The sequence below is a fragment of the Diadema setosum genome, chromosome 18 (assembly GCF_964275005.1).
Source record: "Diadema setosum chromosome 18, eeDiaSeto1, whole genome shotgun sequence".
Classification (NCBI taxonomy): domain Eukaryota; kingdom Metazoa; phylum Echinodermata; class Echinoidea; order Diadematoida; family Diadematidae; genus Diadema; species Diadema setosum.
Genome location: NC_092702.1, coordinates 31,120,581 through 31,135,090, shown reverse-complemented (window position 1 = coordinate 31,135,090; position 14,510 = coordinate 31,120,581). Strand labels below are relative to the sequence as shown.

The 14,510-nt window shown below is 39.1% G+C and overlaps 1 protein-coding gene across 1 annotated transcript; it reads left to right on the top strand.

Moving 5' to 3' along the window:
- The first annotated feature begins 3,490 nt into the window (after positions 1-3,490).
- On the top strand, positions 3,491-14,241 carry LOC140241451 (heparanase-like). The gene is made up of 10 exons (XM_072321180.1): positions 3,491-3,627; positions 4,703-4,843; positions 5,576-5,681; positions 6,142-6,382; positions 7,195-7,390; positions 8,596-8,847; positions 10,649-10,766; positions 11,414-11,577; positions 13,276-13,425; positions 14,007-14,241. The coding sequence occupies exons 1-10, from the start codon at positions 3,491-3,493 to the stop codon at positions 14,164-14,166; spliced, it is 1,665 nt and encodes a 554-aa protein (XP_072177281.1). The 3' UTR covers positions 14,167-14,241.
- Positions 14,242-14,510: the final 269 nt, after the last annotated feature.

Sequence of the window (14,510 nt, the reverse complement as noted above, 5' to 3'; positions counted from 1 at the left end):
AATACAGCTTCCTGATTGGCTGCTAGCAACATACGGGAAGTCACTCTTCTAGCAAGACTTGCTATCCTAGCATCTTATATCATGTACATTATGAAGTGGGACCCGGTTATCAATAGCCCACCCTTCCACATTGTTCCAGGGAAAGTAATTGTCAAAGTGATGGCGTCATAATCCGTCGACATCTTCTTCTTCTTCTTCTTCTTCTTGGTTGTTCTTCCTCCGGTATTCGGAGATCAGCGGTTATCCGCGTCGAGCTGTGATGTAAGGTTTAGGCGTACAAGGTGAATTTTAAGAATGTATCGGAGGCATTGGATCGTAATAGCAGAGAGAGAGGTAGGTAATGAGAGAAAGGGGAACAGAATGCTAGTGATAAAGATGGAGATGTCGTTTGCTGTGAAATCCTGGATGACCTGGTCTAGAGGGTTGAGTGCACTGATGTGCTGGATCAAAGCAGCTCTATGGGTTTGAAGGGTTGGACAGGAGGCAACAAAGTGGGTTGTGTTCTCCTCCTCCGCTCCACAGAGTCTACAGATGGGGGTGGAAGACTTGCCTATGGTCATCAGGCGGTACTGTGTTGGGTAGGTGCCAGTTGCGAGCTGGGAGCGGAGTCTTGAGGCATTACGGAGGTGTGGAGGCAGGGAAGCTGGAAACAGACTAGCAGGGGTTGGAAGGCTTCTACATTGTTTCCATAGAGCAAGGGAGTGCCTAGTATCTATGGCAAATCATGATCATGATCAATACTCTTAGTCACATTGAGAGCGAGGCGAATACGACTTCATAACCTCTACACGACAGTGAAACATCAGCATGCTATAACAAACTACACTTGACAGTCTTCATTGTGATTACGTTGTAGGGTAAAACAGGGAAGAATATCATGAGATCGGGTGTAAGCTGGCTTTGAATACTTCTTCGTTGAACGCGGAGCTTAGACCATAATAAGACCTGCCTAAGCTTGCAATGAAGAACATAGTAGGCCTACTAATCTTTTCTAATAGTCACTGTAGATGGATTTGCGCAGTCGTATGGGTTTCAACACACATTAGGCCTAAGTGCCTTCCAGTACGGGGAGGGGCATTGTGCACCATCAGTGGGTCTTGGTTCTTGATACACCTGCTGTTGTTTTAATACAGGTACGCATTTAGTACATTCATAATAGTGCATCACTTCGCAAATGTGAATATGATAAAATAATGCAAATACATGCATGCATCATGATGATCTGCTTGGCTTCTCGCCAGAACTTCCACACAATACGCCACCGGGTTCACGGATTACGTTCACTCCCTCAATGGTCAGCGGTTGTTTTTTTTTTTTTTAGGACAAAAGGAAACGTAAGAAGTGACTATACTAATACGGTAATACGGCAACAATAGTGCCGAGAAACTGGGACCTTGTGTGTACGCAGCACGTAAACGTCCATGCCTTTGACTACGTCGGAGTGAAAGCGATGCTTTGCTTACTTCTTCTTTGGTACTGTCCAACACCCCTATGCAGGGGCCAACCGAATTAGACGTGAAAGTTATAGGAAACCGACATTCAAGTACCTTCTTGCGGACTGAATGAATAATATTGTCGAGTGCGTTCATACCAGTGAGAAAACAGTTGCTCCTGCAACTCAAAATCACCGTGGAGTTCCCACCCTATAACAGCTCGCTGAAAGTTATTCCGTCGTGCGCCATACATGATTTCAGTAAGTAACGAAATGAAAGTTAACTTCTGTAAGACGCGATTGGATTCTGCAGGATGGCACGTGATCAACTGATGAAATGTGCTGTCACGTAGCTTATAGTTATAAATTGCACCTGTTTGTTATCCATATCCCACTTTATTTGTGTGGGTTTTTTGTAAAAAAAAAAAAAAAGAATGTTTGCATTCATGATAGCTCTACAATTCCATCGAAATATGTTTCGTTATCACGTGAGTTAGAGTTAAGTAGTTCAGTGTTAATTAGGACGGGAGTGAGCGAGTGCGCCATATAGACGGTTCTTAGGAAGCTGCGCGAAGTGAAAAGTTAATTAAGAAATATATACCTTCGTGTGCACTAGGTTATTATCTTTTGCAATCTTTACTTTTTCACAATACAAAATTTGTTCTTTGGTAATTTAGAATAATAGCCCAAATTTGATATTTTTCATAATTGATTAACGCGCTTGAAGTGGATAGTTTAGCAACGCTCATAATAAAAAGTAGATTCTCGCGAAAACGAGGGCATACTGTGTAGTAGCCAAGCAGACATCTGCTATAGATCTTTCGTACCTACTTGTCAAGGCTTATGGCATGGGCGTTATTAGATCATGATACGAATGCCACTATACAGATAAAAGCCTACATAATATACACTATTTGAGTATCTTAAAGGGACTGTACAGTACTGGTTGAGGTAGGGATTCATGTTTTGAACATTCCTAAGTGGGATAATGAAAAGCTTCTTATGAAATATTAAAGAGCATGTAATTTTAAGAAGGATTCAACGTTTATTTGATGAAAATTGGTTTTCAAATGGCTGAGATATCCAAAAAAGTGCTAATAATAAAAGGCGACATGCCCCAACTTTATTAGTATCTCTTTGTTTCACGTTGTTTTTTGATATCTCAGCCATTTCAAAACCGATTTTCATCGAATTAACTTTTGATACCCCTTAGAACTGCATGCTCTTTGACATCTCATAGAGTGGTTTTTTAATATCTCACAAAACGTTAAAAGCTAAATCTTCACCTCGACCAGAACTGTACACGCCCTTTAAGAGGACAACTCTCCACTCTTTCTTTTGGTCAAATATCCGTATCATCTATTTTGAAATTTTGAATGAATGAAGATCTAATTGCTATACAATTCTCATCTGATCAGGTCTCGCATGTAGAAGACCTTACTTTTCTTCCTAAGTATCTTTTTGTACATCCATAATGTTCTGATGAAGTAAAAAGAGAAAGAAAGAAAACGAAACAAGGGATAAAAAGGAGAAGACATTCCGCTGGCATTTTCGCAAACTATAACATATGTTAATGACAATTCTGTTCGAGACCATGCACAAATGGAACACTATTTTGCTCAATCACTTCAGTACAGATACAGTCATGTACTCACGAAGATTGGTTGGTGTGCTGGTCCAGCGCTACTCGTAAATTGATCAAAAAATAGACGGGATTTGCTTGTGATGCTATCATATGCAACAATACTTGAAATTACGATTCATTCGTCGTAAACCTGAAATGCACTCATTTGCATACTTCTTTCAAGAATAAAAAAAATCACCTTTGTCCTTTAGTCCTTGATCTGTCCTTCTCAAAATCGATATTTTATACCCTTTGCATTTCTTCAGAATACAGTCGAACTTCAAAGGGGAGTGTCTTGCGTTGTGATAAAGCTGCCATTACCCCAACTGTCAACTCAGGAACATCATAATCTCACCCACTCTCTTTGCATTTGATTATAATTCTTAATTCGTAAGTTAAAGAATTTATGTCATTGACGCAGGAGCGGGTGAAAAATGTTGGAGTCCAGGAGATCCCTCCCCCTGGCTGGTGTTGTCTCGCTGCTTGTGCTGGCGGCATTGGTGTGGCGGGGACCGCTGGACATATACGTCCGCCGCCTGCAAAAAGGCGCTGACGTTGTATTTCACAACAGGTAAATATTGTTCATTTTTGTACATAAACACACATATAAGCTCTCTTTCTTACCTTCTCTCTCTCTCTCCCCCTCTCCATCTCTCTCTCTCTCTCCCTCTTTCAGAGACGCGCACAAACACAATGTGTGCGCGTGCATCAATAGTTGTTTTTTGTCTTCAGTAAAATTTTTAACATTTTCCTTGTGTGTATTTCCTTCTTTTTTTTTAAACTAAAAGGCAGATCTAAGTTGAACCGGAATCATCTTTGTGGTCATTGTATGGGGGAAGGGGGGGGGGGGGGTTAGTGACCAAACTGACCGATTCCACTCTTCTTTCATGCCTCTCTTATACACTCTAACCATACATGCATGTATAATATGGAGTTTGCGAGGAGTATCGCAGGTACCGAATATTTGATAAGTGAGTATTGCCAAATTGTCTTTCTTGCAGGTACATCAAATAATACGTGAAAACAATCAAAGCTTATACTGCCTGTAGGCATTTTCTATTTCACTTTCATGATATTCACGAATTGTTTTCTTCTTCCTCTTCTTTGTCTGTTCCTTCTTTCTCTTATATATATATATATATATATATATATATATATATATATACATATGTTCATACACGTATGGAATATCAAGTCTGTTCAGATTAATTCATATTTAATGATTTTATACAATCTCTCAAATCTAAAGTCATCCAACATGTTTGAAAAGTTTCACTGGAACTATTTCTTGTATCGATGCATTCGATCTACAAGCACATAAACGCAAACATTGTATCACTGGAGACGTCCTTTTCCTGTAGCAGCAGTAGAGTCCATACAGGTTGAGGAAGTTTTTTTGTCCTCAAATAATAGAGCGAAAGTGGCCAGTGGATCTTGAAACTGAAGAGAATGTTAGAAGAATGGAGGCTGTTGAATGAGTCCCAATGTATGAATTATTTTTAATGGCTTCCCTTGATATAAAATGTCGGATGTTATTATCATTTCGTGATGAGGAGGATTACTGTATAGAACATCCATTCAACCACGTAAACTTCATGCACCATTCTTATCATTTTCATGCACATTCAAACATCTGTCCAAATCAGACTTGCGGGGTCTACGAAGCGAGAGGAGTTATCCGTTGTCATGGTGACGGTTAACACGGCGACAGCGTTGCGATCAGTAGATGAACGCTTTGTATCAGTCGGCTCCACGATGGCAAGCATTCACAGAAGTTTTACTTTCGAGTAAGTCTACATGTTGAAAAGAAAATCATGCATGATCCAGGGAGGGACGACTATTCCAATTTTTCTTGCTTTTGTTCTTGTTCTTGTGCTCTAAAACTATAGCTTCAAGTTGTAGAGCCCTATAATATAGGCCAACTTAAACAGGCGATTGTTATGCACACCTAAAAGGTTGTTGTTGTTGTTGTTTTGTTTATTTATTCTTTTTTTTTTGCACTGACGAGTCATTTGGTTGAAGGAATATTAGTGGTCTGAAAAAAGAGGAACAGAAGAGGGGAGGTTGTCTTGGGATGTCAGTACATCCAGCGTCTACTGGGAGATGTTTGGAGGTTAGGAACGTGAAAGAAACATCTTTTGATATGGGAGTTATGAATTACACTTCCCGTCTCGGGCATCGCGGGCAACAATAACATTCATTATATGCTATAGCTTTGTTAGTGGTCAGATGAATAGTGCTATGTGTAGGTATGTACGTATGCGTTTATATGCAAAATAATATGTAACATGACGTTATAAGTTAACATTTCTCTACAGAGAAGCTATAGACAAAAGCAAGGAACAAGAAACATCTAATGGCGTCTTTACAGCTGACTGTGTCATTGTCAGTTCTCCATCTCCACTCCTACCCCACATGATAAAAAGTTCTTTATCGTCTTTGAAATTCAACGTCGAGCACACCAGTGCTACATTTTGTTTCTTTCCTTTGTTTGCCTGCCTGTGTGCCGTTCACGTCAGCTCCCAACGCTTCCACACGGCTGCGCGCGGACTTTCTCCGGCCGTCTTCCGGATCGGTGGCGCCTTGGCCGACTTCACCCGCTTCGAGGACGTCAATGACGAGGGAGTCGACCTCGGGAGGACGGACTTTCACAACGTGACACTAAAGTGTGAGCATTGTGTATTCCTGTGAAGTTTAAGCTACGTTCATGATGTTATTGTCTCTGTCATCTTGTCAGATTGATTATGCTATTTTCTATAATTTCTTTCCTATCAATACAAACATGTTTCTTCTGGCAAGGTATTCGTTTATATTTGACTGAAAAGAATGGTTACAATCAGGAGCGACATTTTAATTTATACAACGAAACGGAGTTGGACCTTTTACCTATACTGCGCACGTGAATTTCCTGATAGCCTTTTTCCTTCGTTTATTTGTTTGTTTGTTGTTGCTTTTTTTAAACATTTGCTGGAGGCTTTAATGGAGGCTTGAAAATGATGGAAATATTCAACGGCACGTAACGCAGAACGGAATAACCTTCCAACACTTGGTACGAATTGGATGCATTGTATGGAGTTGATTATAGTCACTACATGGGAAGAAAAAGCAAAAAAAAAAATCAAAAAAGTTATTTTTCTATTCTCTCTGCGGCACAGCTCACACTTGGGACAAACTGAACGAATTTGCTCGTAGCGTTGGATGGGAAATAGCCTTCTGTCTTAACGTTCTCCTTCGCAATGGATCCGACTGGGACCCCACGAACGCGGTCAAGCTCATTGAGTACACGGCGAAGAAAGGGTACCAGGTCCTCTGGAGCCTTGGAAATGGTAAACAACAACAACAACAACAACAACAACAACAACAACAACAACAACAACAACAACAACAACAACAACAGCAGCAGCAGCAGCAGCAGCAGCAACAACAACAACAACAAAATCCGTACTGTTCCATTTCAAAGTCAAGATCACAAGTTTTAAACACTCTGGCTCCATCACGTCTTGAATGTGCTGATAAATATCTTGTATATACCACTCTCCATTCCAATCAAATTCCGGGGAACTCAATCGTTTCTGGAGACAGTGGAAATAAATGCGGGCTTTGTTCGAGAGAACTAGTCATGAATTAAGAAAGGGGCCATTTTACAAAAACAACAATAACATCATCAACAACAACAACAACAACAACAACAACAACAAACAAACAAACAAACAAACTCCAAACTCCAAACTGAAGAGGCCACCATTGTTAACAAAGGACTGTCATTTTTGTGTGTTTTGTCATCGCCATCATTATCATTATCGTTCATTGCTTTTTGCACTGTTATTATAACGATAGTTTATTTCATTTCATTTCATTTCATTCCATTTCAATGATTATTTAAGCATGGCACATACTTCATAGATATCATATTTTCATTGTACAATATAATGATTGATATCATCATTGTTAATTATTATGACGACGATGGTGATAATGATGACGATCATAACCGTTACGCTCTCCTATTACTTTCATCATTAACATCCTTACTATTATGCTATCACTATGGCAATTACATTTCAAGACTGTAATCATCCAAATGCTAAAAAGATGTGTCGCGCATCTTATATATATCCTCTCTTGTCTCTCTGCACAGAGCCGAACGGCTTCCTTCGCAAGGCTAATGTCTCTCTAACTCCGCAGCAGATAGCCAACTCCTTTCGGCTCCTTCGCAACATCATCTCCTCTACTCCTTCTCTTAGGGGTGCTTTCATTTTCGGGCCAGACACATCCAGTCCGGTGAAACTGAAGTCAAACAACACTCTGGTCGATCCGAAGGAGTACCTACAAGAGTAAGATGAGATGGGCCCGTGATGCAGATTCGTGTGCCACGCGGTTGGCTATGATGACGATAATGATGATAATAATAGTAATAAGAATAGTGATAGCAATAATAATAATAATAATAATAATAATAATAATAATAATAATAATAATAATAATAATGATAATAATAATAATAAGAAGAATAAGAATAATGGTGATAGCAATGATAATAATAATAATAATAATAATAATAATAATAATGATAATAATAATAATAGTAATAATAGTAATTTGTCATTCGACAAAGATTTCGCAGGGCAAGTTCTGGGCTATTGAGTCAAAGGCCAAAGGTTAAAGTCATGTGAAAATATTAATTTAGGAGTATCGATGATTATGACCGTGGTGTGATATATATTTTTGTCAAAAACACTTTTTTTTAGATTCACATTTTTGTACCTTCACACACATGTAATCACACATACACACACATACACACAAACACACATACACGTATTAACCTTCAAGATTCTTGTGCCATTTTATTTACATATAAACATGCATTCATTTGTATTGTTTGAATTTCTTATATAGTTATCATTGACACATATTTGTACACCCGTATATATATATTATATGCATACTTTATCCAATACAATGTTGACTCATACAGATTAATACTTCTTTAATGTTATGTATTTTTGATAATGATAGTGATATTGTATTGCTGTATATCTCTTGTATGTCTATCATGTTTATGTATCTTATGCGTGTGCTTTGTATGTATAATGTATCGAAGTAACCGGGTATGCATGCAAACAAAACAGAAACGGACAATAAAATCGAATTTAATTGAATAATAATAATAATAATAATAATAATAATAATAATAATAGTAATAATACTGAATAAATAATAATAATAATAATAATAATAATGAATAAATAATTGAATGAATAAATAAATAATAATAATAATAATAATAATAATAATAATAATAATAATAATGATAATAATTATAACACATCTTTTCCGAGGCCTTACGCACTGGACGTTAATCTAACTCGGGTCCTCCGATTGGGAGTCTTGAGTATATTGAGTCTTATCCATTATGTCACAATCAATCTTCATGATAATTTTGTTTGTAAAATCGTAGCAAACTACTGCCAGAATATGGTTTTCGCAAGCCCTTGGTAAAAAGTTTCCTCTCGCTAAATTCGTTCAATCCAAACAGATTCCTGCAGAACGTCGGCAGATCAACAAACGTGACGTCCTTCCATTTTTATTACACCAACGGCAGGACCATCGGTCTTCTTGACTACCTTAGTCCACACACTGCTGACATTCTGCTGCCGAACATGGACATCGTACGGCAGTTGGTGGAAGACAACCGACCTGCGGACCGTAGCAAGATTTGGCTAACTGAGACGGGTGCCACTTTTGGGGGAGATGCCGGGGTAGAAAATACCTTCGTGGACGGATTTCTGTAAGTAGAAGAAGACAGGTGATGTCGAACACTCATTTTCCCGTCTCGACTGAACCCGACAGGCTTTTTATTTGATTGCGAGGATGAGCCTACTTCTGAAGGGGACATCTTTGTTTTAATTTGTGTGATTATGTATGTGCATATTGTTTGCGTATAGCATGTGTAAATGTGTTTGTGATGCTGTATATTCTGGTGATCCAGAATTTCCAGAAATATCAAGCTTGATTGCTCGCCACCATTTTTTCCCCTCAACCACTGTTAACGACAGGGATAAAGTGAGACTCGCACAAAATAATGTCCTCGATGTCTCTGTCACTGTTTGTTTGTTTGTTTGTTTGTTTTTTTTTTTGCTTTGCTTTTACTTTGCTTAAGTTTTCGTTTATCATCATGAACTGCCTGGTATGTAGTGGTATAAAACTACAAAGCTAATGATGTCATAGATTTATATCACACGAACACTGGTAGTGTATCCTTCTTCTACAAACACACACTCACACAGGTGTATTATACGCCCCAGACAATAAAACCTTCCCTTATAGCAACTTCAGCCCATCACTGCGCATCAGAGGAGCTTTGTCAGGAGGTTTGAACCCGTATCCGGGTAATTACCCCCAGAGGGCAATTACCCCCCGGCCAAATACTGGTTGGTGGTAAGGTCAGAGTAAAGATTAGGGTTAGGTTTAGGGTTAGGGGTTTGGGTTAGGGTTAGGTTCAGGATTAGGATTAGGATTAGGGCCAGGGGAAGGGTGCAGGGTAATTGCCCAGGGGGTAATTGCCCTAGACCCGTTTGAACCCATTGAAACATTGTAGAAGATATATCTGAAAGTGTATTTAAATGCAAGTGCATCTAAATTCGTGCATTAACCCGTTTCCTACAAGATTTTGAAACCCTCATAGACTTTGCATAGGTTCCGTAAGGACCTTGAAGGTAATGAACGAACACTAGATCACCAACAATGACCAATCATTTGCATACCTTCCAACAGCAACCGACTTCACAATATGATTCGCAAAACACTTCGTATACCACGTAATATCATTACGCGATCAATTAATTCCCAAAGAGTCCTGCAGTGTGCAAAATATATTTCTTTAAGTTGAAAACACAGTGAACAAACTTCTGTGGCGCCAACAGGCCCTGAAGAAACCAGAGATGTTTTGATGACGTCACATGTGAACGCAACTGTAACAATGTTACAATGTTACACGAGCGTGCTTGATATTTTTATGCAGCAAAACTGAATTAATTCAGAATGTCATGAAGTACATTTAAAAAAAGTGAAATGAACGAAAACTCTTAGTTTTCATCACCGTTTTTGTCCTCAGTCCCTTTTCTTAAAGATGCATGTATATGTATCTATGTTTGATTATGTGGGGTCATATCCAACGAGCCCGACACCCACGAGTCATAATGTCCATGAGTCATACAGCCCATGTAAGCTCGATACTGTTAGTCCGATCGTAGGCAAACAAGGCCTACGAGCCCGAAACTATGCAAAAAAATAAGGGCCCATGAGAGTGATACTGCGTACTTCAGCTCCTTGATGTTACGAGTGTTGGACTCATGGGGCCTTCTTTGCCTAACGTCAGACCCATGGGCCTTGTTTGCCTTGTGTCGGACTCATGGCTGCATAACTCGTGGCTGCGTAACTCGTGACGTGCACCCAGAGAGAAAAAGAGAGCAGAGAAAGGGAACAGGAGCAGACTGTATCGACGTTGATCGGGAAGAGTTGTTTCATTCTGTTGTTCTCGTGACCGAATGGAAGAAACCAGTTGTACTTAATGTCACTCATCTCCCCAGCCTCCTGGACAAACTGGGTGTGTCGGCACGCTACGGCGCAGACTTGGTGGTACAGCAAAACCTTGCAGGTGCATCTGGGGGCGTTCTGGATTCCAGCGCCGGGTACTACCCGCGCCTTGTGAGTATCTTAGCCAAGACAAAAATACTTTTTCTTGTAATAAGCCTACATTACCATTCAGTCTATTGGCAGTAACGGCGATTATGCAATGTGTAATATACTTAATTAAGAGTGGCAGACATTGTTCTAAACGGAATACATTATTTACAAACAGAATATGAATCTAGGTTTTTGCGTGTTCATGGATGACAATAATGTTATTTCAGGATGAAAACAACTGACTCTTACAATCGCTTTAGTGAGCTGTAACTTTTGTTGCAACTTGTGATGGTTATCCAGTTTAGGAAGAACGCGAAATAGTATATAATTACAATAATAGTTATTATTTTGTAGGTGTAGTTTCCAAAGACGTACTAGAGACAAATTTTGCTGTAAATGTGTAATTTTCATGACGTAGGTGATATCAGGATGCTAAAATCCGGTCCTTCTTAACATCGTAGATCCCACTATCACCTCAGATCGTTTTTGGAGTTTTGTTCATTTATTTACATTCGGGCATCATGGCCAACTATCAGACATAATAGGCTATCGGACTCTGCTTGCTTTTTTATTCATTCATTATTTTGATCATACTTTGCTTCTTTTTGTCAGTACATTATGGGACACAGGAACAGACAGTATTTATCCTTTCACTCCAAATACTTCAGAAATTCTGGCTTCTGTTATACCACAAGCGGCTCATGGGTGTCAGAGTACTCAACGTGACGCACGACGTGGATGAGGGCGCCCTCTCAATGGATTACCCAACCAGACAACGGCATTTCAACTTCACGAGTTATTACCGCATATACGCACACTGCACCAAGATAAGGTAACTGATAACTTGCTCAAGGAAATTGAAATAAATCTAAAATATATGAGCACATATTGGATCTCAGAATTGCTTTTGTAAATGCACTGCTTCGTAGAGAATCAGGGTATAAACACTGCACCGGTCTATCTTCAGCAGTTAATAACGGAATACCTACCCTCCGGGAACTTGCGGTCAAACAACAAATCACTTTTGATTCCTCCTTCTGTCAATACTCAGTCCTATGGTTCCCGATCTTTTTAGTCAGCATCCCCTCAACTTTGAAACAGTTTACATGAATGCATAAAAAAAACCCCAGACTCGGTGGACAAATTTAAATCCATGTTAAAAACTTATCTGTTTATTGAAAAGTCTTATGTCTCATGTCTAACCATCTCTGAAACTGTACAGTCTTCTATTTTCTTTCTTTCTTTCTTTCTTCTTCCTTTTCTATTTTCCCCGTAGCGCTTGGAGACATTTCATGTGATAATACGCTATATAGATATTGTTAATTGTTATTGTTATTATTATTATCATTATTAGCAGTAAGCTTCTTTGCAGTTTCACTATTAGTCTGTATGCGAGAGAACCCTTTGCTCGCTGTTTCTTGAGTCGTTGTTGTGTTGGACCAAATCATGACGTTTTGCCATATTTCGATGGTGCTCAAAACGAATCTTGATAATGCAACTTCTGCATCCTTGATAATTTTGATGTATCCAAAATGGCCACCAAAAATAGAAATATTGATATTTCCTTGCGATAATAAAAAGAAAAAATGAATTAAATTGATTGTTTTACCTTATTTCAAGAGTGCTGCGTCCGAATCTGTTTGAGGCAACTCAAATCCTTGAAGTTTCTGAGATATTGAAGATGTCCGCGAAAGTGGACATTAAAAAACTTGAATATCTCAAAACCACGGAAATAAAAAGTCTTGAGTGTCTTGATACATCCATGGATGCAAGAGTTGCAATAACCAGTCTCTGATTCAGCACCCTCAAAAGGTAAAAACCATAATTTGTATTCAATTATTCACCATTTATGAGGGGATATCCTAATCGAAATTTCAATTTATGACGGCCATCTTCGATATTTAAAAACCGGCATTGATACAAGAGTTGTATCAACCAGATTCGAATTCGGTCGGGAAAAAAAAAGAAGAAAAGAGAATGTAGTGACTCCAGATAAACGGAAAATAACAATTCATCTTGCATCTTAGTTGCTCGATCGGGCTACCAAAAGATAAATTGGTGCACCAACACCAATCTCAGTGGCCCCAGACCACCGGCCTACCGCTGATGTCGAGCCCTGACACTCTAGCATTTAGTTTTCTCGAGATGTGTGCAGTGATGATAATTATTATCTTATTTCTCCTTGAACACATTACCAGGGCCCCGTTTTATCAAAAGATAAAATCGATTTTAAATTTCCTTACCACACAGGCTGCCATAGACTTACAGTTGAAATCAACTATATAATCAATTTTAACTCTTCATAAAACAGGGCCCAGATAGGGTTATTGCAGTTATATACAAATGTAATCACAATTATCGTTATATCATCATTGCCATCATCATTATCATGTTCACCACTGTTGTTATCGCTGTTATTTTTGTCGCCTTACTTATTATCATTACCATATAATAGCTATTATCATTTTATGATCATGTCTGAACGAGTTTCTACCATTATCTGATACCTGATGCTGGCTTTCCTTCACAGCCCCATGTATTCCCGAGGGGCCATCACACTCATGGTCATTAACATGGACTCCGTGCATCAGACTCGCCTCGTCCTACCGGGAGCTCTCCGGCACAGCATCGTACACGAGTACCTCTTCACCCCGCATGGATCAATGGGCATTTTAGCAGAGTATGCTAATGAAACATTATATTTTTTTTTAAACCCTGCTCGACGACGTTTCGTTTGTTGTTGTTGTTGTTGTCAAGTAATAACTGAACTGAACATCGTTGTTAACGGCCATCCACCATAATCTTAGGATGCGCTAAAAATCTAAAGTGCTAAGGAGCAAATAGGATGCGAAATACGACGTACACTAGGTTGCGATCTTTCTGCTTGAGAGGTACGTCTGTTATAAAATGAAATAAGATGAAGAAATGAAAGAAAAAAAGAAGTTAAGTTTTCGGTGACAATGATAAAATTTGATTAGTCGGCAGCATCCTTCTCAAGAAAGTGAATAAGATCCTATAGGAAAGTGAATAAGATCCTATATCCTATTTTTTCCTATAGAAAAAAAAAAACTCCTTTTCCTACCACTCTCAATGGCATATCACAATTAAGATGCCCATCTTCAGAGCTGTGAGCTTTACTCTATAGTGATGTGGTGTAACGGGTGAATGTGTGATGGTGTAGCACTAGAAAAAAAATGATTTGGTCAATTACGCATCAATGAAAGTCCCCCCCCCCCTTTTTTTTTTTTTTTTTTAATCCAGGAACGCGAAGATGAATGGTCAGCCCCTGGTTATGCCCGATGACGCCACCTTACCTTACCATGCACCCCGAGAGTTGACGGCCGGCTCGCCCATCGTGTTGCTCCCACAGACGTATGGCTTCTTCGTCATGCCGCAGGCAAACGTATCCGCCTGCTTATGAAGGAAATCTCCGAAATTATCACCAAAAATGTGACCGATCTCTAACCTTACTGTCGTGTATCGAATCCTATATAGTGCCCACCACTTTAAATAGCACGGTGCAGGTGCCACGTAGGTGATGATGTCTATAGGTTTCGTTGTTTGTTAACTTTTGTTTGTTGTTAAAACGGAGAACAGAATAAATGCATATGAATTAAAAAGTACACCACGTCACAGGTTAACAGCTTGCGGTTATGTTTATTCACATTCTGCAAAGTGCAGTCTACCTTTCAGCACTGAAAAGAAGATGAACTGAAAATCAATATTTTGAGTCAAATATCTTTAGGTTTATCTAGACACTACCAA